We start from the raw sequence: 26986 nt of genomic DNA, 5'->3' as shown, positions 1-26986 counted from the left end.
CTCATCCTTCTTCTTCCTCCAAACACGGCGAGTGGAGTTTAGACCAAAAAGCTCTATTTTTGTCTTAACAGACCACATGACCTTCTCCCATTCCTCCTCTGGATCATCCAGATGGTCATTGGCAAACTTCAGACGGGCCTGGACATGCGCTGGCTTGAGCAGGGGGACATTGCGTGCGCTGCAGGATTTTGATCCATGACGGCAGTGTGTTACTAATGGTTTTCTTTGAGACTGTGGTCCCAGATCTCTTCAGATCATTGACCAGGTCCTGCCGTGTAGTTCTGTGCTGATCCCTCACCTTCCTCATGATCACTGATGCCCTATGAGGTGAGATCTTGCATGGAGCCCCAGACCGAGGGAGATTGACCGTCATCTTGAACTTCTTCCATTTTCTAATAATTGCGCCAACAGTTGTTGCCTTCTCACCAAGCTGCTTGCCTATTGTCCTGTAGCCCATCCCAGCCTTGTGCAGGTCTACAATTTTATCCCTGAAGTCCTAATACAGCTCTCTGGTCTTGGCCATTGTGGAGAGGTTGGTGTCAGTTTGATTGAGTGTGTGGACAGGTGTATTTTATACAGGTAACAAGTTCAAACAGGTGCAGTTAATACAGGTAATGAGTGGACAACAAGAGGACTTTTTAAAGAAAAACTAACAGGTCTGTGAGAGTCAGAATTCTTACTGGTTGGTAGGTGATCAAATACTTATGTCATGCAATAAAATGCAAATTAATTATTTAAAAATCTTTGTTTTAGATTCCGTCACTCACAATTGAAGAGTACCTATGATAAAAATGACCGACCTCTACATGCTTTGTAAGTAGGAAAACCTGCAAAATCGGCAGTGTACCAAATACTTGTTCTCCCCACTGTAGTACACTACTCCAGACCAGAGACATATTCCCTGTATAGTACACAACTCTAAACCAGATGTTTCCCTATATAGTACACTATTTTAGACCAGGGACTCATGGGACATTGAGCTCAGTATCACTCAAAGCTAACGTCCCAGTGTTGAAATATGCAGAGTGGGATGCTCTCAAATAAATTAAATTCTTATCAGTCCACTCAGTTCAGGGCCTTTTTAGTCACAGCTCTGCATCTGAAATGGCGTCCCCTACACACATTTACACAAACAGCCTGTTCCTGGAAAGCCACCCTCCTGAAATGTGTAATTCCAACCCTGTTTCTGAAAGTTCTCTTCGACCCGATCTTGCACACCTAATTTATTGCAGGATGTTAAGCTCAATCAGGTCAGCTAAAACAGGGCAGGAGTTAAAACCTACAGGAAGGTAGATCTCCAGGAACACTGCTGGTGTTAAAACCTACAGGAGGGTAGATCTCCAGGAACACTGCTGGTGTTAAAACCTACAGGAGGGTAGATCTCCAGGAACACTGCTGGTGTTAAAACCTACAGGAGGGTAGATCTCCAGGAACAGGGTTGGAGAACCGATACATTAACTATGAGAATGAAAGATGAAAACATACAGACACACACCTTGTTGTTGGAACATAAAAGGAGACAGTCAACCAAGCATAGTCCTTTATTTTGTCCTCTTCATTCATTTTTCACTTCCCTCTTTAAATGTGTAAATTGAACCCTGCAACAATCTAGCCCCAATCAAACCAACATCCACAACATAAAAGAACCTTCAGATTGCGGGCAGTACTGGACCGATCGGGTCCATAGAGGTCCAAAAACACAACCTCCTCCTCAAGGGGTCTGGCAGGCAGGACGGACAGGCCAGCATGTGCTACACTTCCCTCTCCAACACCCTTTAAAGTACAGTTGAAACATTCCGGAAACATTCCCGGCATTCCTTGTGAAGTACAAAAATCCAGCATAAAAATGTTTGGAACATTTTTCTTTAGGGAATAAACATTAAAAGAAAACAAAAGACTGATGTTTGGAGGTCTTCAAGTAATCCAGTGGTCTTGACCGGGGCCACGCAAAGACTGACCCGTGAAGAACTGACCTGGGGAAGAGTTAATCTGATAGGTCAGGGGTCAGAAGATGTGTTTGAGGTGCTTGATGCCGTATGTCTTGAAGAAGACCAGCAGAATGAGAGTCCACAGGCCCAGGATGAATCCATCAGGAGGGTGCCAGTCCTTCTGCTTGGGTTTCTAGAGGACAGGAGGAGTTTAAACAAGGAACAGTTTAGAAGAGAGGAGGATGAGTTAAGACAAGGAACAGTTTAGAAGAGAGGAGGATGAGTTTAGACAAGGAACAGTTTAGAAGAGAGGAGGATGAGTTAAGACAAGGAACAGTTTAAAAGAGAGGAGGATGAGTTTAGACAAGGAACAGTTTAGAAGAGAGGAGGATGAGTTAAGACAAGGAACAGTTTAGAAGAGAGGAGGATGAGTTTAGACAAGAAGCAGATTAGAAGAGGAGAGGATGAGTTAGTGGAAAGGAAGAATACTAGATGAGGAACAGTTTAGAGGAGGACAGGGTAAACAGTTCAGAGAAATAACAGTTTAGAGGAGGAGGAACAGTTTAGATGAGAGAAGGAACAGTTGAGGAGCACACACCACTTCCCTGTGTACTACATACAAACATTCACCCCTCTAACCCCTTAACCAACCCTGTCTGTCTGCCTGCCCTGTCTGTCTGTCTGACTTCCTTCCTTCCCATCTGTCTGTCTGTCTTTTCCTGTCTGCCTGCCTGCCTGTCTGTCTGTCTGTCTGCCTCCTTGTCTGTCTGTCTGTCTGTCTGTCTGCCTTCTTGCCTTCCTGCCTTCCTGTCTGTCTGTCTGTTTGTTTGTGTCTACCTGCCTGTCTGTCTGTCTGTCTTCCTGTCTGCCGGACTGTTTGCATTCCTGTCTGTCTGACTTCCTTCCTTCCTGTCTGTCTGCCTTCTTGCCTACCTGTCTTCCTTCCTGCCTTCCTGTCTGTCTGCCTGCCTTCCTGTCTGTCTGTCTGTCTGTCTGTCTGTTTGTGTCTACCTGCCTTCCTGTCTGTCTGTCTCCCTGTCTGCGTTCCTGTCTGTCTGTCTGCCTGCCTTCCTGTCTGCCTGCCTTCCTGTCTGTCTGCCTGGCCCCATTCCCTGCCACCTCATCAGTTAGCCAGATTATACTTGTAAATGTTCATCTGTATTGCGCTTCAGCAGGAGCCCATTTATATGGTAATACACAGAGAATATTCTGGAGACAGATGAGTTCACCTCTACAGGAGGACCCCCTCCCAAATATCCCCCTACCCCCTAGATAGTACCCTACTGGAGCCCAGAGTCCCCCATGGCCTAGGCAACAGGGCACGGTTTGGGTCCCAAGCGCCACCGTCTTCACATGTAATAAAGTATATAGAGGGGACGAGCAAAGAACACACAGACACGCGCTGCCCTAAGGATGGACAGGGCCCACAACCTCCCAGTACACCGGAAGGATAACCATCCAATTTGAACAGGCAAATCATTATGTACCTCAATTTTGTTAATTAAGATGATTAAGATACATTCAAATTAACAGGTGACTCAATTAAAATGACATTCAAATGAACAGGTGACTCAATTAAGATAACTTCTTAATTCAAAAGGTGAGTCAATTAAGTAATTTACTCATAACCACAATGTGAGGAGGCAACTGCAGTAATTGCAGGATGGTGTGATTCTAAAGACTGGATGAGAAAAAAGAGGAAGAATGTGAGGGCTAAACAGAGGAGGAATGTGAGGGCTAAAGAGAGGAGGAATGTGAGGGTGAAAGAGAGCAGGAATGTGAGAGATCTATTCAAAATGACTCTATTCAACAATTAAACCAATAGATGACATTCAGTATTTCATTTGGTTCATCAAGTAAAAAAACTAAAAAATACTTACAGCATGAGAACACAGGATTGGGTGCTAATTGATACGCCTAGACTAAGTCAAATTGCCTTGACTTTTGCTGCCTGACATAAGTGCAATAATCAGCAAAATGAACTAAGGGAAGAATTAATTTAGATCAGTGCTGAAGGTTTCGGGGGAGGAAAATGTGTCTGCTTGTGATGTGTGTTTATTTTTTTTGCTATGTTTAATTCTACTATATGTACATATTTTATTTTAATAATCATGGAACTTTAAGCAAAAAAAATAAGCGTTGTTTTATCATGTGAATTATACACACGCCAAAGTAATAAATAAAGGTAAATAACAAAAAATATAATCCAATATTCTACAATGCTGAAATGGCAACTTTTTTGCTGTTATACAACCCTGTTTCCAAAAAAGTTGGGACGCTGCGTAAAATGCTAATAAAAACAGAATAATGTATCCCTATAATAATGTACTATTGACAATAGTACAAAGACAACATATCAAAGTTAAAACTGAGAGGTTTTATGGTTTCTTGAATAATGCACACCCACTAGCAACACGTCTCATAAAAGTTGGGATGGGCATCACCTCTTCTTTTAACAAAACTTTGTAAGCGTTTGGGAACTGAGGGGACCAATTGCTGTAGTTTTGAAACTGAAATGTTTTCCCATTCTTGCTTATGGGATTTCAGCTGCTCAACAGTTCGGGGTCTCCTTTGTTGTATTTTTTGTTTCATAATTTGCCAAATGTTTTCAATAGGGGACGGGTCATGACTGCAGGCAGGCCAGTTTAGCACCCAGACTCTTTTACTACAGAGCCATGCTGTTGTGATACATGCAGAATGTGGTTTGGCATTGTCTTGTCTTGCTGAAATAAGTAAGGCCTTCCCTGAAAAAGACATTGTCTGGATGGCAGCATATGTTGCTCCAAAACCTTATATTGTTCAAAATTAATGGTGCCTTCACAGATGTGCAAGTCACCCATGCCATGTGCACTAATGCACCCCCATACCATCACGGATGCTGGCTTTTGAACTGTGTGCTGATAACAAGCTGGGTGGTCCCTCTCCAGCCTTGCCCCCTGAGTGCAATATTTCACAGAGTGGTGAACCCCTCCCCATCTTTACATCTGAAAGACTCAGCCTCTCTGGAATGCTTTTATTACTTGTTACTGTTGCCAATTAACCTAATTAGTTGTGAGATGTTCCTCAAGGTTTATTTTTTAGCATTACACAACTTTTCAAGTCTTTGTTGGCACTGTCCCAATTTTTTTGAAACATGTTGCTGGCATCAATTCAAAGTGGGCATGTACTTTTCAAGGAACAACAATTTCTCAGTTACAACATCTGATACGTTGTCTTTGGGCCACTTCCTATTGACTACAGGGTTAAACATGATTTGCACATAACAGCATTCTGTTTTTGTTTATATTTTACACATTTAAATGATCCTGTTTTATGAGGTCATCCAGTCAGCCCACTTAACGTTTTGATTCAATCTTCGTTATTATTCTCAGAAAACAAACCCACTGAATCATTAAGAGCATTAAATGTCTGCTTTCTAGGTGATCGATGACGCCGAAAACATCCAACACCAGAATCAATCAGCAAATAATGAATTAACTAATGACCAGATCTATTAATGTGATTGACTAAAACTAATTAACCCCTTTCTATAGAGGGGCCAGAGAGAGTGACAACCAATCGTGTGTGTGTTTGTGTGTGTGTTAAAATCTCCTGTTACTGTTTAGTCACTAGTAATTGCTAACAGAAAGAAAACGACTCAGCCAATCATGAAGACAGAACAACCTTGGCCAGAACAGTGTAGGTAAATAATGGACCGTCTCATTGAAAACAGACTCCCAGGACTAAAGTTCTAACGGCTGAAATAAATAGAAGGAAACACCCTAAATGAAGAGGTCTAATCGGGCGTTGGGCAACCAGATCACACTTAACAGGCCAAGACAGAGATTCTGCTAACATCCAGATGTTGGAAGGAGGCAACACCAATCCGCAACCAGAAATGCCACAACTTGGTGTTTTGGTGGTGGAGTTAAACCAGAAGTGTGGACTGGGTTGAAATCTGGTGAAAGACATCTGTTGTTATCATTAGTAGTGTGTGTATGTTTTACCTGATGTATAATCTCAGCCACAGGGAGCTGGTCCATATATGTCTGGATCTCAGTCCTCAGCTCTCTCACTGGTCTGATGGGATCAAGAAACACACACAAACATCACATTACGGTATTGCGTATGTACGGTATTGTCTCGCTCTCTCTTTCCCTCCCTCCCACCGTGTCTGCGTGTCTCTCTCGGGCGCGTCTCTCTCGGCGCTGTATGGCAGTTAACATTCACCTTTAAAGTACATCTATTACCAGCCCCTTTCATCAGAACATTAAGCCTGGATATAATGACAGGGATGTTAGGAGCCTGGTTTTAATAAAGGAGCTGTTTAGAGGGAGCGAGACAAAGAGACAGAAGGAGAAGGACAGCGAGACAGGGGGAGCAGGAGGGGGGAGACAGGGGGAGCAGGAGGGGGGGGAGACAGGGAGAGCAGGAGGGGGGGGCAGGGGGAGCAGGAGGGGGGGGAGACAGGGGGAGCAGGAGGGGGGGGAGACAGGGGGAGCAGGAGGGGGGGGAGACAGGGGGAGCAGGAGGGGGGGGAGACAGGGAGAGCAGGAGGGGGGAGACAGGGGGAGCAGGAGGGGGGGGGGGCAGGAGGGGGGGGAGGGGGGGAGCAGGAGGGGGGACAGGAGGAGCAAGGGGGGGAAACAAGGGGAGTGGGGGGGGGGGGGGAGACAGGGGGAGCAGTGCGACATGTTCTGAACTGGAAAGACTGAGGAGTGTGTGTGTGTGTATGTGTGTGTGTGTATGTGTGTGTGTGTGTATATGTGTGTGGGTATATGTGTGTGTGTGTGTGTATATGTGTGTGTGTGTGTGTGTGTGTGTATATGTGTGTGTGTGTGTGTGTGTGTGTGTGTGTGTATGTGTGTGTGTGTGTGTATACGTGTATATGTGTGTATACGTGTATATGTGTGTGTGTGTGTATATGTGTGTGTGTGTGCTGTGCTGTCCTGTGGTTTGCAAAGAAGCTGACAGAATTAAATAAAGCAGCGCTACAATAAAAGTTAATTAACATTGCAAGCTGTGTTATATTACGTTTCCAATTAAAGCACAACGGCCTTCACAGAGCCGTTCATAAGAACCTGAACATAAGCAGAACCCAACCCCCTGGTCACATGTAGGAAATCTGTTACGGTGTCCCACAAATAACAGACATCATGCAACTGTATCTCCATGTAATCAAGGTCTCTGCAGTGAACCATGTCTGTACCTGAAGAGGACCCCAAACAATCCCCAAACAACCAGGTCCAAGGCCCAACGCCCCGGCAAAGAAGCCCAACGCCCCGGCAAAGAAGCCCAACGTCACGGCAACGAGGCCCAACGCCACGGCAACGAGGCCCAAAGCCACGGCAACGAGGCCCAACGCCACGGCAACGAGGCCCAACGCCACGGCAACGAGGCCCAACGCCACGGCAACGAGGCCCAACGCCACGGCAACGAGGCCCAACGCCCTGGCCCGTGTACAAACCATAGGCTGTCAGTTCGCATTTAGACTCACCAGCCCCAAATATTTCCTGACTACAACAAGGCAGAGAAAACCCCTGATCAGTTTAATAATATTATATTAACACAATATTCTGTTTGGAATGCTAAAATGGCCGGTGTAATCCTTTATAAACCACTGGTTTATTGTTTGTAGTGAATATTTACTGTTGATGTAATATAGCACATAATAAGGTGATTAGTGTTTTGGGACTAACAGGATGAAACGTGCGCACACAGACATGCAAGTACACAACTTCACACAGGAGCAGAGCCAACTGACTGAATGCGTGAAGGATGACACTGGTCTCTACCGCCACCTACTGGTAAGCTTCAAGCAAAACTCAAGCAAAATGGGACAATTCTCTAACCGACAAAACAAAATGTCCAAAAAGGTTTGGGGGATTCAGTGCCGTGTATAAAAATTACTTTCCCCTTAAAATCGTCCCAAACAGGAACCTAAAGTAGGACAGACAGACAATCAGGTCAATCAATGTCTTGATCGGTCTGATCACCTACCGGTACTAATGTCAAGCTTTTGAACCCATTCAAAGTGTTTCACCCTAAAGCACATTGGGACCAATTAATACAATCAACTAACACGTTTAGCTCAGTAAAATCCTCAGTCACAGTTGAAAGTGTTTCCCCCAATCAGGACACCCATTAAAAGTTTAGAACAATTAAAACAATCCCCTAAAACCCCTCTTCTCTGTTCAGTAACATCCCATGTCACACAGCCTACGGCCTGGCCTGGTTACCGTGACCACGACAGATGATTCAAAACATTCCATGTAAAATGGTGGTAATGAAATGGTGATGTGGGTTTGGTCACACCTTTTTCACACTAGTTGATCAAGACCTCCATAGTTCTCGCCAGACATCTTGTGGGAGGTAACTTAAAAGTGCCAAAGAAACCATCATCCTCAACATCATCATCCTCCTCCTCCTCAACAACAACAACATCATCCTCCTCCTCCTCCTTCTTCTCCTCCTCAACATCATCCTCCTCCTCCTCCACCTCAACATCATCCTCCTCCTCCTCCTCAACATCATCCTCCTCCTCCTCCTCAACATCATCCTCCTCCTCCTCCTCAACATCATCCTCCTCCTCCTCCTCAACATCATCCTCCTCCTCCTCAACATCATCCTCCTCCTCCTCAACATCATCCTCCTCCTCCTCCTCCTCCTCAACATCCTCCTCCTCCTCCTCCTCAACATCCTCCTCCTCCTCCTCCTCAACATCCTCCTCCTCCTCCTCCTCCTCAACATCCTCCTCCTCCTCCTCAACATCCTCCTCCTCCTCCTCAACATCCTCCTCCTCCTCCTCCTCAACATCCTCCTCCTCCTCCTCAACAACATCCTCCTCCTCCTCAACAACAACATCCTCCTCCTCCTCCTCAACAACATCCTCCTCCTCCTCCTCAACAACATCATCATCCTCCTCCTCCTCCTCAACAACAACATCCTCCTCCTCCTCCTCAACAACAACATCCTCCTCCTCCTCCTCAACAACAACATCCTCCTCCTCCTCCTCAACAACAACATCCTCCTCCTCCTCCTCAACAACAACATCCTCCTCCTCCTCCTCAACAACAACATCCTCCTCCTCCTCCTCAACAACATCGACGTCACCCACAACGTCGTCAACCTCAACCATGTCATCCTCATCCTCAATGTTGTCACCCTCGACCACGTGACCCTCATCCACAACGATGTCACCCGTGACCACGTCACCCTCTACAACAACGTCTTACCTTGTGTCCTCCAGGTGCACCATGGGAGCAGTCAGATTGATGGTATCCGTGGTGATCTCTACTTTGCGGACGCTTCCAAAGAAGTCTGTGATGAGGACGCTACCAGGGTCTCTGAGAAACAGGTCAGTACGGTGGCCTGGAGTGGACACACACTGGCTCTTGGGACACACCTTAAACTGGAAACACACAGAGGCACAACCAATCAGGAGACTGTATTCATTATAATAATACATTTGTCATTTTATGGAACCAAAACACCCTGCAGTGAACAATTAAAATGCCTGTAGGTCCACTACCAGGCCCAAAATGCCTGCTAACCTGATGCTTCCATCATGGGTACTTCAGGATTAACCACGCCACTTTAAAACACTGAGTAACTGTCAACGCCTGTGACAAAACAACGTTGACATCTCAGAAAATCAACGCCTGTGACAAAACAACGTTGACATCTCAGAAGATCAGACCCAGAGGACCTGTGCAGCTCGTTCACGACAGCGGATCAATGGGAAGAAGGGGGTTCATTTTAAGTGCTTTCACTGACTTCAGTAAAGCTGTGCTCTTCTCCAGCTAACACTTCAGTAAGAAACTGTAAAAGAAAACCCTTCTCAAACCGATAATACCAAGCACAGTACATGAAAAAACTATTTTCAATCAAGATTTTGTCTCTCCAAAAAATGGCACAGAAATAGAATCAATAGAACAGGAGCCCTGTTCATGTTAATGATCGGTCCATTGTATTGCTATGCATTTAAAAGACAGACATTGCCAGTCAACATCCAGAGAAGTAGGAAGGGCTCCAGCATGAAGTGACTGAGGGGGGGGCATATTTATCCGGGGGGGGCATATCTAATTAATATACCATTTGCAGTGTTTAAGGGGAAACAAGACGGGGGGGGGGGGGGGGCACAGATTCTACCTGGGGGAAGCTTTGCCCCCCCCCCCCCAGATCTCCTCTCCGCAGTAAGTGACAGACAGAGAGACAGAGACAGACAGACAGAGAGAGACAGAGAGACAGACAGAGAGAGAGACAGAAAGAGAGACAGAGAGAGACAGACAGAGAGAAACAGACAAACAGAGAGAGACAGTGAAAGAGACAGGCAGAGGGACAGAGAAATACAGGGAAAGAGAGAAAGAGAAAGACTGGAGGAAAGACAGACAGATGTATGTGGGTCTCACCAGGTCTTTCATGTTGGTGGTGCTGGAAGGGTGGATGTCCTCCAGGAACTCCAACAGGTAGAAGGTGTATCTGTCCATCAGGTGGACCCCTATAGCCAGGTCTGGCTGGTGCTGGAGTCAAAACAACAAGAGACGTCATGACAACGTCTGGTCTGGCTGGGGCTGGAGTCATAACAACAAGAGACGTCATGACAACGATTTGTCTGGCTGGTGCTAAGCAACAATAATCTGCCGATGCATTGGCCTACAGCTCATCCAGGGCCAACCTGAAAAGGGACATCAAGATGGCTGAACATGATCACAAACTGCAGATTGAGGAGCACTTCAACCACAACTCCAAACCCAGAAGCATGTGTCAGGGCATCCAAGCAATCACAGACTACAGGCCAAAGAACCCCACCCCCACAGCCAGCTACATCTCCTTCACCCACTAATTAGAGGTTCTATGTCCGCTTCTGACCTGTCGCACTCACCCCCACGATTATGAAGTGCTTCGAAAGGCCCACATTAAGTCCTGCCTCCACCCAACACTGGATCCCTACCAGTTGCCTACCGGTCAAACAAGTCTACAGAGGACACCATTTCCACAGCTTTACACTCTGCCCTGACCAACCTGGACAAAACCAACACCTATGGGAGAATGCTATTCATAGACTTTAGCTCAGCATTCAACACGGTCATCCCCTCTAGGCTGGTCAACAAATTCCATGACCTGGGGCCCCTCTCTCTGCAATTGGACTTCGGACTTCCTAACCAACAGACCCCAGTATGTCAGGTTAGACAACTTCACCTCCTCCACCCTGATCCTGAACACTGGTGTTCCACAAGGCTGCGTGCTGAGTCCCCTCCACCCTGATACTGAACATTGGTGTTCCACAAGGCTGCGTGCTGAGTCCCCTCCACCCTGATACTGAACACTGGTGTTCCACAAGGCTGCGTGCTGAGTCCCCTCCACCCTGATACTGAACACTGGTGTTCCACAAGGCTGCGTGCTGAGTCCCCTCCACCCTGATACTGAACACTGGTGTTCCACAAGGCTGCGTGCTGAGCCCCCTCCACCCTGATACTGAACACTGGTGTTCCACAAGGCTGCGTGTTGAGCCTCCTCCACCCTGATACTGACCACTGGTGTTCCACAAGGCTGTGTGCTGAGCCCCCTCCGGTACTCCCTCTTCACCCACGACTGCATTCCTGTACACAGTTCCAACACCATCATCAAGTTCACAGACGACACAACGGTGGTAGGTCTGATCAGTGACAATGACGAGTCAGGCTACAGGGAGGTCATGCACCTCGCTGATAACAACCTGGCCCTCAATGCAAATAAAACCAAGGGGCTCATTGTGGATTACAGGAAGTCTAAAGGCTGCAGCCACGCCCCAGTTCTCATCGATGGCACTGAGGTGGAGCGTTTGTCCAGCTTCAAATTCCTGGGTGTCCACATCTCTGAGGACCTTTCCTAGACCCCTCAACACCTCAGCCCTGGTCAAAAAGGTGCAGCAGCGCCTGTACCTTTTGAGGAGGCTGAAGAAAGCCTGTCTGTCCTCCAGGATCCTTCTGAATCTTTACCACTGCACAATTGAGAGCATTCTGACAAACTGCGGCACAGTGTGGTTTAGCGGTTGCTCTGAACTCTGGGACCCATCACTAACCACTCACACCCCTGCCTTTCAGGGACCTTGTTGCACTACTCTACTCCTCTTTTTGACCAATCATATTCAATGACTTGTCTGTTTTGACCAATCATAGTTCATTGTGCATTCTAAAGTGGGACCCAAACATGGCGTCTTACGAGGTAAAGCAAACGTAATAATTTTTGTTTTCATTGTTTCCATGGGTCAAAAACAATAATGGCAGGAGACACAGGCACCGCCGTTCATGTTGTGTGTTCCCGACGAAAGACGACAAGGCAGGGTTGTTTATTAAGAAAACAAACAACTACCAAGAACCTGCTCTTAAGTCCCTGCAGCATGTGGCAGGTAATGCGGCCAAACGGGCTGCTGACAACCATGCGACTGCACCAATGAACGTCTGCCTGAACATCAGCTCTCAAGTCTCACGCACAAATGTGCGGTATGAATCAATATTCTGATATGATATTTACATATTATATATCTTGTGCTTTTTTAAAATACAGTCCGGGCTAGTAAAAATACAGTCCGGGCCAATACATTTCAGGCCAGTGAGATTATTATTTTTTTGAGTTGGCCCCTGGGATGTTGGCCCCTGGGATGAGAGCAGCAGGATGAGTACTCACCGACAGAGAGTCTTCCCCCACCTGACTGGAGGCCAGAGCCATGATGTTAGGAGAGTAGAACCTTTCATACATGGAGGCACCTTGACATGTATCAATGATGAACAGCAGTTCATTGTACCTGGACGGACACAGACACACGGAGCGGGGGGGGGGGGCAGAGAGAGCAGGGGGGGAGACAGGGAGAGACACAGAGAGAGACACAGACATTTAGAGGCACATGCAGTGGTAGAAACCTCCGAAACGGAGTCAGACGTTTGTGTTACCGTACTGTAACCAGGCATCCTCAACAACACTCCCGGATGGTCCACATCATTACAACCAGGCATCCTCAACAACACTCCCGGATGGTCCACATCATTACAACCAGGCATCCTCAACAACACTCCCGGATGGTCCACATCATTATAACCAGGCATCCTCAACAACACTCCCGGATGGTTCACATCATTATGACCAGGCATCCTCAACAACACTCCCGGATGGTCCACATCATTACGACCAGGCATCCTCAACAACACTCCCGGATGGTCCACATCATTATAACCAGGCATCCTCAACAACACTCCCGGATGGTTCACATCATTATAACCAGGCATCCTCAACAACACTCCCGGATGGTCCACATCATTCTAACCAGGCATCCTCAACAACACTCCCGGATGGTCCACATCATTATAACCAGGCATCCTCAACAACACTCCCGGATGGTCCACATCATTACAACCAGGCATCCTCAACAACACTCCCGGATGGTCCACATCATTAAGACCAGGCATCCTCAGAAACACACCCGGATGGTTCACATCATTATAACCAGGCATCCCCAACAACACTCCCGGATGGTTCACCGGTCCATATCATTATTTCAGCAGTAAAACAACATATTTTCCTTCACAACATAGTTGTCTGGGAGACCAGAATAAGCCCAAACAACACCTCCAACCCTCATCCTTTCTTTCTTTCTCTCCATAAAGGTTTTTTAATGTAGCATATTTCCCTTAGAGAGTAAGTTAAGTCTCTGCCTTCTGAGAGAGAGGTGACTGTGTGTGTGTGTGTGTGTGTGTGTGTAATTAAGGCATTAGTGGGCTGTTAGCCCCCCCCCCATATCTACCTCCTCTTGGTCCACATCTGTTCGAAGGCGTCGGCCAGCTCCACATTACTGATCTCCTCAGAGTCCTGGAACTTCAGGAATCCATTCCCACCATGACCTGGAGTTCACCAACACACCAGTCAGTCAGTTCACCAGTCAGTCAGTTCATCAGTCAGTCAGTTCACCAGTCAGTCAGTTCACCAGTCAGCACCAGGAGTGTGTGTTTCTCTGTCTGCTCCAGTGTTACCTGTGAGGTATATGAGGATGTTACTGCGGTCATCAGAGAGCAAGCGTTTGGACCTTGGGGTGCTTGGTGGAAGCCTTCCAGTCAGAACACGCAGGAAGTTCTCAACAGTCACCTGAAACAGCAAGGCGTGTCAACCAGACAGTCAATCCATTGGTCAGACCATACAGGAAGTAAAACCATATCCTGAAACAGCAAGGCGTGTCAACCAGACAGTCAATCAATTGGTCAGACCATACAGGAAGTAAAACCATATCCTGAAACAGCAAGGCGAGTCAATCAGACAGTCAATCAATTGGTCAGACCATACAGGAAGTAAAACCATATCCTGAAACAGCATGACGTGTCAATCAGACAGTCAATCAATTGGTCAGACCATACAGGAAGTAAAACCATATCCTGAAACAGCATGACGTGTCAATCAGACTGTCAATCCATTGGTCAGAACATACAGGAAGTAAAACCATATCGCAAATTATTTTTTTCCTACTGAAAAATATCTGACAACAGCTGATCAAAATAACTGTGTAAACAGAAAAAGGGGGACAGAGACAAAGTCTGGCTGTCATCTTAGTTTCCACAGCAACCCTTCCCCTGATCACACATAAACCCCCTCATGCTAGAGTGGCAATACAGACAGTTGAATAACCAGTAAAGTCCTAGCTATGTAAATAACCTGAAACCAACTATGATAAGCTACAGATAAGATAGTGTTGTTTCTCCAATGCAGATGAATAGCGAAATGATAACATTTCGGTTTGATGTTAGCTCTTTTATCAAAAGCTGTTCTGTGTGTGTGTTCAGCTCAGTATATACCACTGTTAATTTTCCACCACATTACGTTAACATAAAGCAACTTCAACAACCGGGACACCACCGGGGCGGGACACCACCGGGGCGGGACACCACCGGGGCGGGACACCACCGGGGCGGGACACCACCGGGGCGGGACACCACCGGGGCGGGACACCACCGGGGCGGGACATTGTTGCACATCAGATGCCGTTATTCACATGATTGCGTGCGCAGGCCTATTCAGCAGCACACAAGGTCTCACTGACCTACTATAATGACCTCATGCTCAGAAACAGGACCTACTGTCTTTTGTTTCACCGAACGGAGCATGTGTAAGCAATCCAGCCAAACACAGTCCAATATAAAGCTGTCTCTGACCATAAAAACTATTTGTCCCTTTCATGAGGCTTGATGTATTAAATCTTAAGCTACTGAACACATTGTTGGCTTGAATGTAGATTGTGTCTTAAAACAAAACCCCACCTTCTCATATAAACTCCTCTAGCCCCGTTCGGTCTAAATCTGACAGGAAAGGTTTTGTGAACAGTTGGTCTTACCTCGTAACCACGGTAATCCACCTCAACATCATCTCCGTACACGTTGAGCTCCATGTTCTTATGACTGAACACTGTCGCTGGCTTCGGGTTTCTATGGTTACAGGCCATGTCGTCTGCAAGCATCAAAACTATGTGACTGGAGACAAGGGGGGGGGGTGAGAGGAACAATAATAATAATGCAAAGATCTCCTTCATCCGTTCAAAGTGCGTCACACAGACAGAATTTTTTTGTTGTTGATTAAATCACGAGATTCGTTGATTTGACTTCACCAGATAGTAGCACCACCCAGTTCAACAGACCGTCAGACGTTTGGACTCTCTTGGGTTTTTAGTCAGGCATTACAGCGGTCTACTAGGTTTGACTGTATGATTCCATTATGTTAGTGAAAAAAACAGAAGGCGCCGGGGGCTGGGGGCCAGAGTCCTGGGAGAAACACTGCTCTGAACAGTGAAGCGTTTGAGAAGTAAAGAAAATCACTGCACAGTCAAAAACTGGGGCACATCAGTTCTCCACATAACATGACTCCACCAGGGTCAACTTAGCAGTGTGTGGTGTGTGGGTGATTTACCTGTCAGGAATGCCCAGCCTCTTAACACTGCGGTACACAGACAGAGTGTTAGCCACATGGCGATAGTTGAACCAGAATCTGGACGTGCAAACCTAGTGGAAAAGACAAACATCACCCTGGACACTATGTTCAAGTCAAACATGTCGGACACCTCATTAATATTCAACATGTCAGACACCTCATTAATATTCAACATGTCGGACACCTCATTAAAATTCAAGCATCTTAGGCATTTTAAACATTTTTTTTTTAAGTGGTTGTTCATCCAAAATTTATATTTTTCTCAAAGTTGACTTACCAAAAGATATTTCAGAAGGCACAGAGTAATTCTGTCAAACAATCCATTATTCAACGCGGTCCTAGTCTGTAATTAGCGTTATTAGCATAGCACAAATTCATGAATGGAAAAGTTTTGTACCCCTATCGCAAAGCTGCACTGCAAGTGGAAAACAACTCCAAAACACTTCAAACTACATTCAATGATCGCTTGAAGTAGCATTGATTTCTTTTTAACTGCACACTGACAAAACAGGCGGTGGAATTGGCTGAATTCAAACTGACATTAGCAAACTATTTCCTATAGCCACCATCCACAGCTTCTGTTCTTTGGCAGTGATGTCAGAGGTCAGTGTGAACAAGCTGTGATTGACTTTATATAATATCTGGTCATTTGAAAAAGAAAACTATTATAGTGTTAAATCTGCCCTGTTGTCCACGTGAGCAGCTACAATGTCCTCCCTAATAGCAACAAAAAAAAAAAACAATGAATCTAGTTATTTACATATTAACAGTTTTGATCTTTTTTTGTAAGATTTTACCCTGTTTATTTGTATTTTTTTTCTCATCCGTATGTCCAGGACTAGCAGACATTTTATTGGATTTAAGTGCATCCAGACTACAGTTTCTGCTTGGCTGTTTTCTTAAGCCCCCAAACACATTGCTTCTAGCACACAGAGCATATCATTCCCTCTTCATTACATCTGAGCCACCCGAAAACATTTAGCCATTGAGCATCAAAACTGTTTATTAAAAGATCAAGGAATCACATAAAAAATACAAAATCACTCATCAAGCTTTATAATTAAACACAGTCGATGTTATTGTTGTCTATTTTCATTGTTATGCTATGTTCTTGTTAATTTGACTTCCATTAAAAACACATCAGAGCTGTAGGCCTATATATTACAACTGTGCGTTGTTTTTTCCTCCATCCTTGCCTGTGTATCATGGTTAGAACAAGGCTCTAACCCCCGAAAAATTTTCTTCCTGCTCGTATTCAGAGTCCGACATTATATGTATTTTCCTTTCTCTCTCAAGCAAATAAAATTTGACGGTCCAAAGTGAATATGACAGAACAGATAACTTGCTTTATGGCCAGTGAATAAAAAAAATGTCTACACACTTACTCTTCCTGAACGAATGCGTGGATTGATACAATTGTGAACAAAACAGAACGGTAAACACAGGAAGTACTCATTTGTTTGCAATGAGAATTATATTGTGAAAATTAAAACTTTATTTCAAGGAAAACAACATTGTCATGTTCTTTGAGGTAAACACCACTTGTCTTAATTTGGAGTGTTTTAGAGTAGTTTTCCGCTGGCAAAGCAGCTTTGCCACAGGGTTTTCCATTCATTAATGTGTACAATGCAAATAAGGCAAATTACTGACTGAGACAGAGATGAATAATGGATTGTTTTAAAAAAGTACTATGTGCCTACCAACTGGGGGTAAGGGAACTATCACCAAAATATGATTTTTGGACGAACTATCCCTTTAAGAAAAAAAAAAACTGTGTCCCAACAGGACTTAAAACAAAGCTAGATTTTGGCATTGGCAAGTTGAATATTAATAGCTGTAGTGCCACAAAGTACATTTCAGACACCTTTCTTTTTTTCTTTTTAAACAAATGTTTCCCAACATAAAACCAAAGTCACCATACACTACTTGATTTCGAATGTTAGTGTTTTAAAACAAAAATATAAAACAGAACAACATGCCATTTGTATGTTGTTCTGTCCCATTTGTATTTAAGTAATATGAGGAAATTGGTCAAGAAGTTGAATGCTTCCACAAGACATGGTTAATAAGGGAAAGCCATTGTAAGTGTTGACCTCACATCCTTAGGTAGAAGATGCAAAGCCAACCCCACCATTTGTAGTGGGTGGGGCTTGTAAATGAGGGGCTTGCCTCTATGTGACAAGGCTCATTGTGATTTATAGGGCAGCCAACATTTACCAAAAAAAGTGGTCAGACAGGCTGTGCCCACTATCTACTAGTGGAGCGATAACAAACAAATTTTTTGAAACTTTGTCTGCAAATGTGCATAAGCGCATAACTACTATGACCATGTCCTTGTACTGGGGAGAGATTCTACCGCAGATACACCTATCATTAAAGGGGCAGTGGGAAATGTATCTGTGATATGACGACACAAGTTACAAGACACAGCTGCGTGTAGTTACACAATAACTTACCAAAACGGCCCAGTTGTTGGTGTGTCCACTGCTGAAGAACTGCCCAGCTTTAGCCTACATTAAATCCCACAAACATCGTGTAAGATTGTGCAGCAAACATTGATATTAAAAAAACAATATACTAGTTCTGATCCATGTGTCGGTGGAGTCATAATATTAGCAACAACTTGAGGAGCGATACAGGCAATCACTGAACAAAATCCTATAAAACACCAATGTAAAGATTGGGGCCTCAGCAAGCTACAATGGACTTGAGCTCAAACCATTACAAAGTATTTTTATTAATCAAATGCACCGAATAACGCAGCGTCATTCTGAACAATTAAATTATTGTGACATGACAGACAACAACAACGTGAGAATTAAGAAACATAAAGCAAAAATATACATAATGTAAACTAGCAGCAAATACATCGTTTTTGAGACGCGTGGTAAGCAACATTTCCTGCCTTTCTTGATTAGTCTGACATGACAGAAAATTCGCACTACAGCCATTACCATAGTACCATACCATAGTCTACCATAATCAGTTGGATAGTTAGCACTGCAGGCAATCAACACGGGAGGACAAATGACAGGTCCAGCTTCTTTCATACTAAAAAGCTAACAACGTTAGCGAGTTTCAGCTAAACAATGCAATATTACTTCTACGTACATATGATTCGAATATTTGGTAGAGATATTAATTATACATGGGTATTTACCTCAATATTATTAGTTTCCACTATGGTAGGGGAAAGAAACAGGCTTAAAAGCGTCAATATTTTCAAAGAGCTGCAACTAGCCATGTTGATACAGGAAGCGCTAACGCCGGCAGTCCCCATCCACCGATGACGTAGAAGGCCACGGAGAATCAAAATAAAAGTCCTAAATTGAAAAAAACTAACGATTTTTTGGTACCCGGAACAAACAGTTATCTGCAAATTACATAAAACGAAGCCATACAAATGTATTGTATTTGAAAATAACAATACAGTGGTTTAAATTACACTGTGGCCATATGTTAGAATACTTGTTGACATAACACCACTGCCCATACGTTCAGCATAGAGTTGCGCAGCGCTGCTCCTAGTGGATGGGTGTATTTTGGACAAGGGGCCCAAAAGTCGCGCGCATTAAACCCGCAGCGGTGCTCATTGAACACCCAACCCCTTCCTGTTTATCAGCTGGTCGTCTCCTTTAACTTGAACGTTTCACTACCTTTCGTCACACTGAATGCAAACAGAGAGACTGGAGGAAATGATGAGATTGTATTGTTTTCGATCTAACAATTAGATTTATATAGCGTGATGTTTTGATACTGTTGAATAACTGTCTGTGCAGCTCAGTCCGCCTGTTTAGATTGTAATCCTTGTATTCGTAATAAAACATTTATAACTAATAATAGTTTGTAGTTGCTCTGTTGTCTTAGCAAAACTACTGAGCTGGTTGCAATGCCAGGGTTGTGTTTGGACTACCACAGAGAAGCCCAACTGAGGGCCTGGGTCATCCTGTCCAATTTCACGTGCACACAGACACTTAAAAACACAAGACACTGAATTGTATAGGGCAGCTTTTTTTTTAAGGTTTAGTCACAGAGTGCCCATTGCATTAAGTCTTGCTTTTGTGTCAATTAACTAAAACATGTATTTGTTCAAGCTGGGCAGCTTACTAAGTAGCTACATTGAGTTGCTGTTAAACTGCGTGACACTTTCACTATTATAACCACGAGCCAAACCATTAGCACCTCACCTGTGACCTGTTCCTCCATCTATTCCGTCCTTTGTGCTGTAGCTTTGAGGAGCTGGCACTTGTTTAACCGGGCCTGATACATTATACATTCATGTACGCTGTTCAGAGCAAGTATATGACTGTTTCATTTGTAACATATTTTTACATTTTCTATGAGAATCCATGCCGTGTAGACTAGCTAGTTAACAGTGTAATGCTAGCCATTATTGTACGCTTTGGCTTTTTGTAAAGAAGGTCCTAATTTTTGGGCTGCTGTTCTGCTATCAGCTAAAACACATTGGAAGAATTACCTAATTGACTCATCACAATTATTTGTGACTCTCTAATGTCACACCCTAAATGTACACAGATGGTCACTAAGTAAAGTAAAAAAATTATAAGAAAACGTAAACACTTCCTATATAGGTTCCTCTGGATAAAGGTGTCTGCTAAATGATCTTGTTATGAGCTTTTCCACTTGTAACCAGTGGAGTTCTTTGTTGACTTTCCCTGGCTAGCCAAACTCCTGGCTCTGGTCAAATGCTACACATCACCAATGATCTTCAGTTCTCTCACTGAGGCAACTGATCAGAGCGTACATTCCCAATGATTTCCAGACCCACTGATTGGTCCCCGACGTGTTGGATCAGTGTCCCCCAATGGCATTCTGACTGGTTAGTGACGACCAATCACAGATGATTAAGTTTGATCATTTCCCATTGTCTTGATGTCTCTACAAAAATAATAGTGAAGCAGTCTCAGACTGAGGTATGCATCAAACAATAGAAAGGCAGAATAATTCAGTTTGAGATGTACAGTAATAATTGACTTTGCCCTATCCTATAAACAGGTTGTTTCATTTGGAATTATCCTGAAAGCAAAATATGGCCTTTTTTGGACACACTCTACATACAGCTTGTTTTGATGACTAATATGACATGTGACCTTTAGTTCCACCAAACCCTGTAACTCAGCGTGCTTGGCATAGACCACTGTCACCCCGTTTTCATCCTTGGTTGTCATCCTCTGTTGTCATCCTCTATTGTCATCCTCTGTTGTCATCTTTTCCAAATTCTCTGTCTCTCTGTCTCCCCTTTCTTTCCATCTCTCTGTCTCCCCATCTGTTGGTCTCCCTTCCTCTCTATCTCTGTGTCTTTCTCTCTCACTATAGTTCCAATCTAACAGAATAACTATATTTCAGCAGTCTGGTCTGTGTGTCATATAAAACTCGGGCCTCCAAATCAACTTTGTCACACGGTGGGGGATCAAAATAGACACCCTATCCTCATCTCCTCATCTCCTCATCCCCTCATCTCCTCATCTCCTCATCCCCTCATCTCCTCATCCCCTCATCTCCTCATCTCCTCATCCCCTCAACTCCTCATCCCCTCATCTCCTCATCCCCTCATCTCCTCATCCCCTCATCTCATCATCTCCTCATCCCCTCATCTCTTCATCTCCTCATCTTTATTCCACTCACCTCCCTTTCTCCTCTCATCCTCTTGTGCTTTAACTTGAGGCATTTCTCTGTCAGTCTCTTTTCTCCCCTCACCTCCTTTCTGCTCCAGCTCTTTCCTCCTCGTCCTTGTGTCTTTCTTGTGTTCACTTGAGGCATCTCTCTCTTTCTCTTTTTCTCTCCAGTAAGCTGTAATGTTCTAAAATATTCCTGGCATTTTAAATTATAATGGTATTCACACTTCTCTTCTCCCTCTGATTCATTTTCCAGGCAGCTGCACGATACAATGTCACACCACAGATGCCATCTTACAGAAGAAAACAGCCATCCCACTAAATGGCCACATAACATGTTTAAACATCTAGTTTTGATTTGCATTATGTTGAGTAGTCAAATAACACAAATTTAACAAATGTCACTGTGCCATTCTATTTGAGTGCAAAGGTAATAAAACAAAATGTTTTGATGACTTTTTCATAAATCCAATCAGTTTCCATGTTGCTTCAACACTGTCATGTACATATTGTTGTCGTTAAAATGTCATGGTACAAAATCATTCATTCCATCAGTTTTCACCCATTAGGATTCAACACAGAACAGCTCTGTGAGCAGCCAGTCAGCCAGCCAGCCAGTCAGCCAGCCAGCCAGTCAGCCAGCCAGTCACTTGGTAACATTCAGTCAGCCAATGAATAAGCTAGTCAGTCAGTTAGCCAGCCAGTCACTCACTAACATTCAGTCAGCCCTTCAGTCAGTCAATGTGTTAGCTAGTCAGTCAGCTTGTCAGTTAGCCAGCCAGCCAGTCAGCCAGCCAATCACTCGGTAACATTCAGTCAGCCAATGAATAAGATTGTCAGTCAGTTAGCCAGCCAGTCACTCGGTAACATTCAGTCAGCCCTTCAGTCAGTCAATGTGTTAGCTAGTCAGTCAGCTTGTCAGTTAACCAGCCAGCCAGTCACTCGGTAACATTCAGTCAGCCATTCAGTCAGTCAATGTGTTAGCTAGTCAGTCAGCCAGCCAGCCAGTCACTCGGTAACATTCAACCCATCTGTTTGTCAGTAAGCACATTGAGGAGTCAGCCAGCCAGTTGGCTGTGATGGGACAATGGTTCTGATGTTGGCACCACGATTGGAACCAATTATGATTGTGTTGTTAACAGTGTCTGTGTGTGTGAATTTAAAACCTCTTTAACTCTACATGCAACACACATGATGCATCTGATCAAAGACGTGATGATTAGTCTGCTACAACAAACACCTTCACAGAGCACACTCAGTGTGTAGCACTCACTAGGACCAGGAACCACCACTCCGTAAAACTCCTTCATATCCACATATTGAACCGCCTACCCTTGAGGCCAAAACCTTCAAGGTCTATTTATCCTTGATCCTACTGCCGGCCTGCCTTGGCCCTAGCCAACAATCTTAGGTTATTTAACCAACTAGTGAGTAGAGTAAGGATGGTTATCTCTCTTGCCTGTTATCCGATCAGTTAGCTTGTTAGCTTTAGCCTGTTATCCAATCAGTTAGCTTGTTAGCGTTATCCTGTGATCACTTAGAGTCACTGGGGAAATGGAGGAAGTGGCACAAGTGGATTAGCATTCGGAGAGTTTAGTGCTGGGTCTCTGATGGGCAGCCTCTTCCCATGTGTCACTTAGGACCAGAGTCTTCTGAAAAGGTGACAGGTATCTGGTTAGGAACCAGATCAGAAATTATGCCTCCAATATGGGATACCTCCATATCAACAATGAGTCTTTCCTTCACCCTATGGGTAACACTTGACCTGAGTGCTGACAAAAAGCATTTCTAAAACACCTGCCATTTTCCCCACGAGGACAAATGTTTTTCCTCTAAGCCCCATTATTGTCCAAATATTGATACTTTGGAGGGATAGAGGAGATGGACAGATAGGCCAAACCAGCAAACAACGAAGCATCCCATCTGACATGCAGGCCTGCTCCTGATGGTATTCCTGTTGTATTCAAGATGACACCATACATAGAGTATAATATAAATTCACTGTGTATAGAATAGCGTTCTATCAAGGACCACCCTATTTGGGTTACTGCAATTGTTTTCCGATGGAAAAGCAACAAAAAAAAGGCAACCTCAGTTATGAAAATAACATGTCACTGACTCCTTTCTGATGAGTTTGGCAGCGCACTGACACGCGTGCAGACGCTCCATGCCAACGCACTGAACGCGCAGAGAGAGAGACTGAGAGACCCATTTGTGTCAGTCCCATTCTGTGAACAGTAGATTGAGCAGCTGTACCGTTAGCAGCGGCAGAGGAGGCAGCATGCTATAAGGAAGGAAAAAGACCAGAGAAGCACAGTTCCACTCTGAAGAGAGGCTGGCACCGTGACATTGCCCTCCTCCACCTCCTCCTCCTGGAATCCCGTTATAAAGTGACGGTTAAAATGTGCTGAGCTTCTGTTCTCGGAGTTCCGTCGGTCTATTCGCGGTAGAGTAGCCCAGTCTAGGGTCAACAAAGCGACACATAACCGCCGTTTATTTTTGTACTGAGCGCAAAGTCGGAGGATTCTGGAACCGAGTGACAACGGCAAGAATTTCTCGGAGCGTCGAGATGAACACGAACGATGCAAAGGAGTATCTCACTCGGCGGGAGATACCTCAACTGTTTGAGGTGAGATCAATAGGATGAGCCCCGGCTTCGCGGGCTCTGGTTAGAATATATTTATCCGTGGCAAGCAGGCGTTGCATTTCAGACAAATGTCTGCTGGGTTTTGAAAAAGAGTCGGTTTAGCCGTCAGCATTATGTGGTGAGTACTGGCTCAGCTGTCTAAATAATAACTACCCTACTAACCTGTAGTTTAGAAAATTCATACAGGTATGGCCGTTTAAAATTAAGTTTAGCGTCTATCAGTGAAAACATTGAATATACATGTAATATTTCAGAGGTTTCATAGCAAGTATTATTAGGATAAATACAATCCAACATACTGTAACCTTGTTGTCGCTGTAGCCCATGTTCTTTTTGTCATATACTCGTTAAGGTAACTGATTAACGCTGTTAATTCATTAATACACATAGCCATCGTGTAAAAGCCTACTGCCTTTCAGATTGAACTGTCAGAGAATAGGAAGAGATGCAGAGATAGAAACGGAGTGAGAAGGGGGAAAAAAGTAAGAGATCAGAGAAAGACAGGAAAGGTATTTTGGGTAAAACCTTACATACTCAAGACATTCTTCACAGTTTGTCTATTTCTTTGTGTTTTATTAAGTAATAAATTATTCTAACACTAACCACGCTCATCATTAAACATTTAAGTAGACACAGTAGCTATGTGCGATTTATTTAGATTTTTGCCTAATTAGTTAATTATACTGGATTCATTAGTTGTTATAGATAAATAATAACCCATTATTATCAAACCAACTTTGAAAACCATGATTATAAACTAATGAACCATCATCCACATCTACGTCCACAAACCCTGTCCGTAAACCCTGTCCGTTTTGTTAATAAACATCTCCACTCTCTGGCTGTAGACGAGAGCTGTGGTTAGTCTGAGGTCACTGTGTCCTCCGTCCTAAATGCCACCCTATTCCCATTCAGTGCACTAGGGACACTGTTCCAGAGAAGTACTCTATTAAAGAACAGTTTGGGTTTCAGACGGAGTGGGTGTACGCGGATAGGAAGGAAGTTGTAGGTCTCCGGGGAGAGTATTGTTTGACAATACTACGGGTTGAGGGACATTATACATCTTAGTCACTCAGTGGACGCGCTTATCAAGGGCCACTTCAGCTCTGTTTCAGTGCAGCCATTCAGGCATTTGGGGTAATTCTTCCATGGAAATCAATCAACGCTGGTACCGTCTGAGTCACATCCAGTGGCAAAGTGCACGGTCGGGAATCGCCAGGGTTCTGTCCTCGATGGCCAGTGTGTACATTCTTTCTATCCTGTGAATTGAGCCCTGAAAACGAACCCTACACTCAACCGGTGCTTCTATCCCTTACACCAGTTGTAATGTTTACCCTAAACCCGGAGCCGAAAATAGTATTTATTTATTGCGGGAACCAGCTAATGGTTCCCACCACTTCACATGCTTCTGGTTTTACTATCCTTGTAGGGACAAACACAAATATATATGAATGATATATACGCTGTCTTCATTAGTATGTCTCTTTCAAGGCTGTCTTCGTCAGTATGTCTCAACACTGTCCTCGTCAGTATGTCTCTTTCAACTCTGTTTTCATCAGTATGTTTTCTTTTAAATCTGTCTTCATCAGTATGTCTCTTTCAATGCTGTCTTCATCAGTATGTCTCATTCAACACTGTCTTCATAAAGATTTCTCTTTGGAAAACTGTCCTTAATTGTGTAAAAACATTTTCACACATTCATCTTTGTGGGATGGTGAACAACTGTGCTTGATGACAATTAATGGAAAGGTTTAACAGGTATTTTTTAAACAAGGTGATAACGAAATTGTCTTATTAGAAAAGTTTAAATGTAACTCTGTGGGAACTGTCTTTATAGACTCAGTACTGAAAGTTTCCCTCGGAGCACAGCGGAAAGTGTCCCCTGAGAATATTGGAAAGTGTTGCCTGAACTCTGTGGAAAGTGAAGTATCCCGATCTGTTTCTCTCATGTTGTTGTTGTCTTCTCCAGAGCCTATTGACAGGGCTGATGTACTATAAACCTGATGACCCCATAGACTACCTGGAGGTGTGTCTGAAAAGGGTTCGGGAGCTGGGCGGACCAGACCAGGTGCGGTGGGACACCTTCATCAGCCAGGAGAAGAAGGCCCTTCCTCCCCTTAATGGAGGACAGTCCAGGAGGTCCTTTTTCAGAAATGGTGATTACAGAGTCTGTGAGATGTTTGTGTGTCTGTGGTGTGTGTGTTTGATGTGTGTGTCTAAGGTGTGTGTGTCTGAGGTGTGTGTGTGTGATGTGTCTGAGGTGTGGGTGTATTCTGTCATACTACGATTATGTGGTGATAGTACATCTCAGCTTCTCAACTTGAGGAAAAACAAACTGGCATAAATCCACACATTGCGATGAAGGTTTAATCAGTGATTTCTCATCCTGGCCACTCTTGCATCCACATCAAATTTGACATTTGGAGCTGCGCCCAAGCAAGACAGTTTATTGGTTTGACATTTGGAGCTGCACCTAAGCAAGGCAGTTCATTGGTTTGACATTTGCAGCTGCGTCCTTGCAAGGCAGTTGATTGGTTTGAAATTTGGAGCTGTGCCTAAACAAGACAGTTGATTGGTTGCACATTTGGAGCTGTGCCCAAGCAAAGCAGTTGATTGATTGCACATTTGGAGCTGCGCCCAAGCAAGCCAGTTGATTGGTTTGACATTTGGAACTGCGCCCAAGCAAGACATTTGATTGGTTTGACATTTGGAGCTTCGCCCAAGCAAGGCAGTTGATTGGTCTGACATTTGGACCTGCGCCCAAGCACGGCAGTTGATTGGTTGCACATTTGGGGCTGTGCCCAAGCAAAGCAGTTGATTGGTTGCACATTTGGAGCTGTGCCCAAGCAAAG

At 44.4% G+C, this 26986-nt stretch overlaps 2 protein-coding genes across 2 annotated transcripts in view; one reads left to right on the top strand and one right to left on the bottom strand.

The window, feature by feature from the left end:
* Positions 1-1525: 1525 nt before the first annotated feature.
* Positions 1526-19154, bottom strand: pigk (phosphatidylinositol glycan anchor biosynthesis, class K). The gene is made up of 11 exons (XM_029119071.2): positions 19012-19154; positions 18308-18361; positions 15831-15922; positions 15262-15397; positions 13913-14024; positions 13687-13783; positions 12576-12693; positions 10319-10429; positions 9143-9318; positions 5915-5987; positions 1526-2121 (listed from the first exon to the last, which is right to left on the bottom strand). The coding sequence occupies exons 1-11, from the start codon at positions 19129-19131 to the stop codon at positions 2005-2007; spliced, it is 1206 nt and encodes a 401-aa protein (XP_028974904.2). The 5' UTR covers positions 19132-19154; the 3' UTR covers positions 1526-2004.
* A 4567-nt stretch (positions 19155-23721) lies between these two features.
* Positions 23722-26986, top strand: part of ak5 (adenylate kinase 5) — a 78564-nt gene continuing 75299 nt past the window's right edge. The window contains exons 1-2 of the mRNA XM_034290812.1: positions 23722-24116; positions 26104-26290. Coding sequence (XP_034146703.1) covers positions 24057-24116; positions 26104-26290 — 247 coding nt within the window. The 5' untranslated portion in view covers positions 23722-24056. The remainder of the gene's footprint in view (positions 24117-26103; positions 26291-26986) is intronic.

The sequence above is a fragment of the Esox lucius genome, chromosome 3 (genome assembly GCF_011004845.1).
Source record: "Esox lucius isolate fEsoLuc1 chromosome 3, fEsoLuc1.pri, whole genome shotgun sequence".
In the NCBI taxonomy this organism is placed as follows: Eukaryota; Metazoa; Chordata; class Actinopteri; order Esociformes; family Esocidae; genus Esox; species Esox lucius.
The sequence above is the reverse complement of the archived record's forward strand: the minus strand, read 5'-3'. Positions and strand labels throughout refer to the sequence as shown.

Excerpts from the sequence above, each read along its gene's own strand:
- pigk (XM_029119071.2), bottom strand. The coding sequence starts at position 19,131 with ATGGGGACTGCCGGCGTTAGCGCTTCCTGTATCAACATGGCTAGTTGC. Across the intron at positions 18,362-19,011 it reads TGGAAACTAATAATATTGAG|GCTAAAGCTGGGCAGTTCTT; the intron begins GTAAATACCCAT and ends GATTTAATGTAG. Across the intron at positions 10,430-12,575 it reads TGGGGGAAGACTCTCTGTCG|CACCAGCCAGACCTGGCTAT; the intron begins GTGAGTACTCAT and ends TTTTGACTCCAG.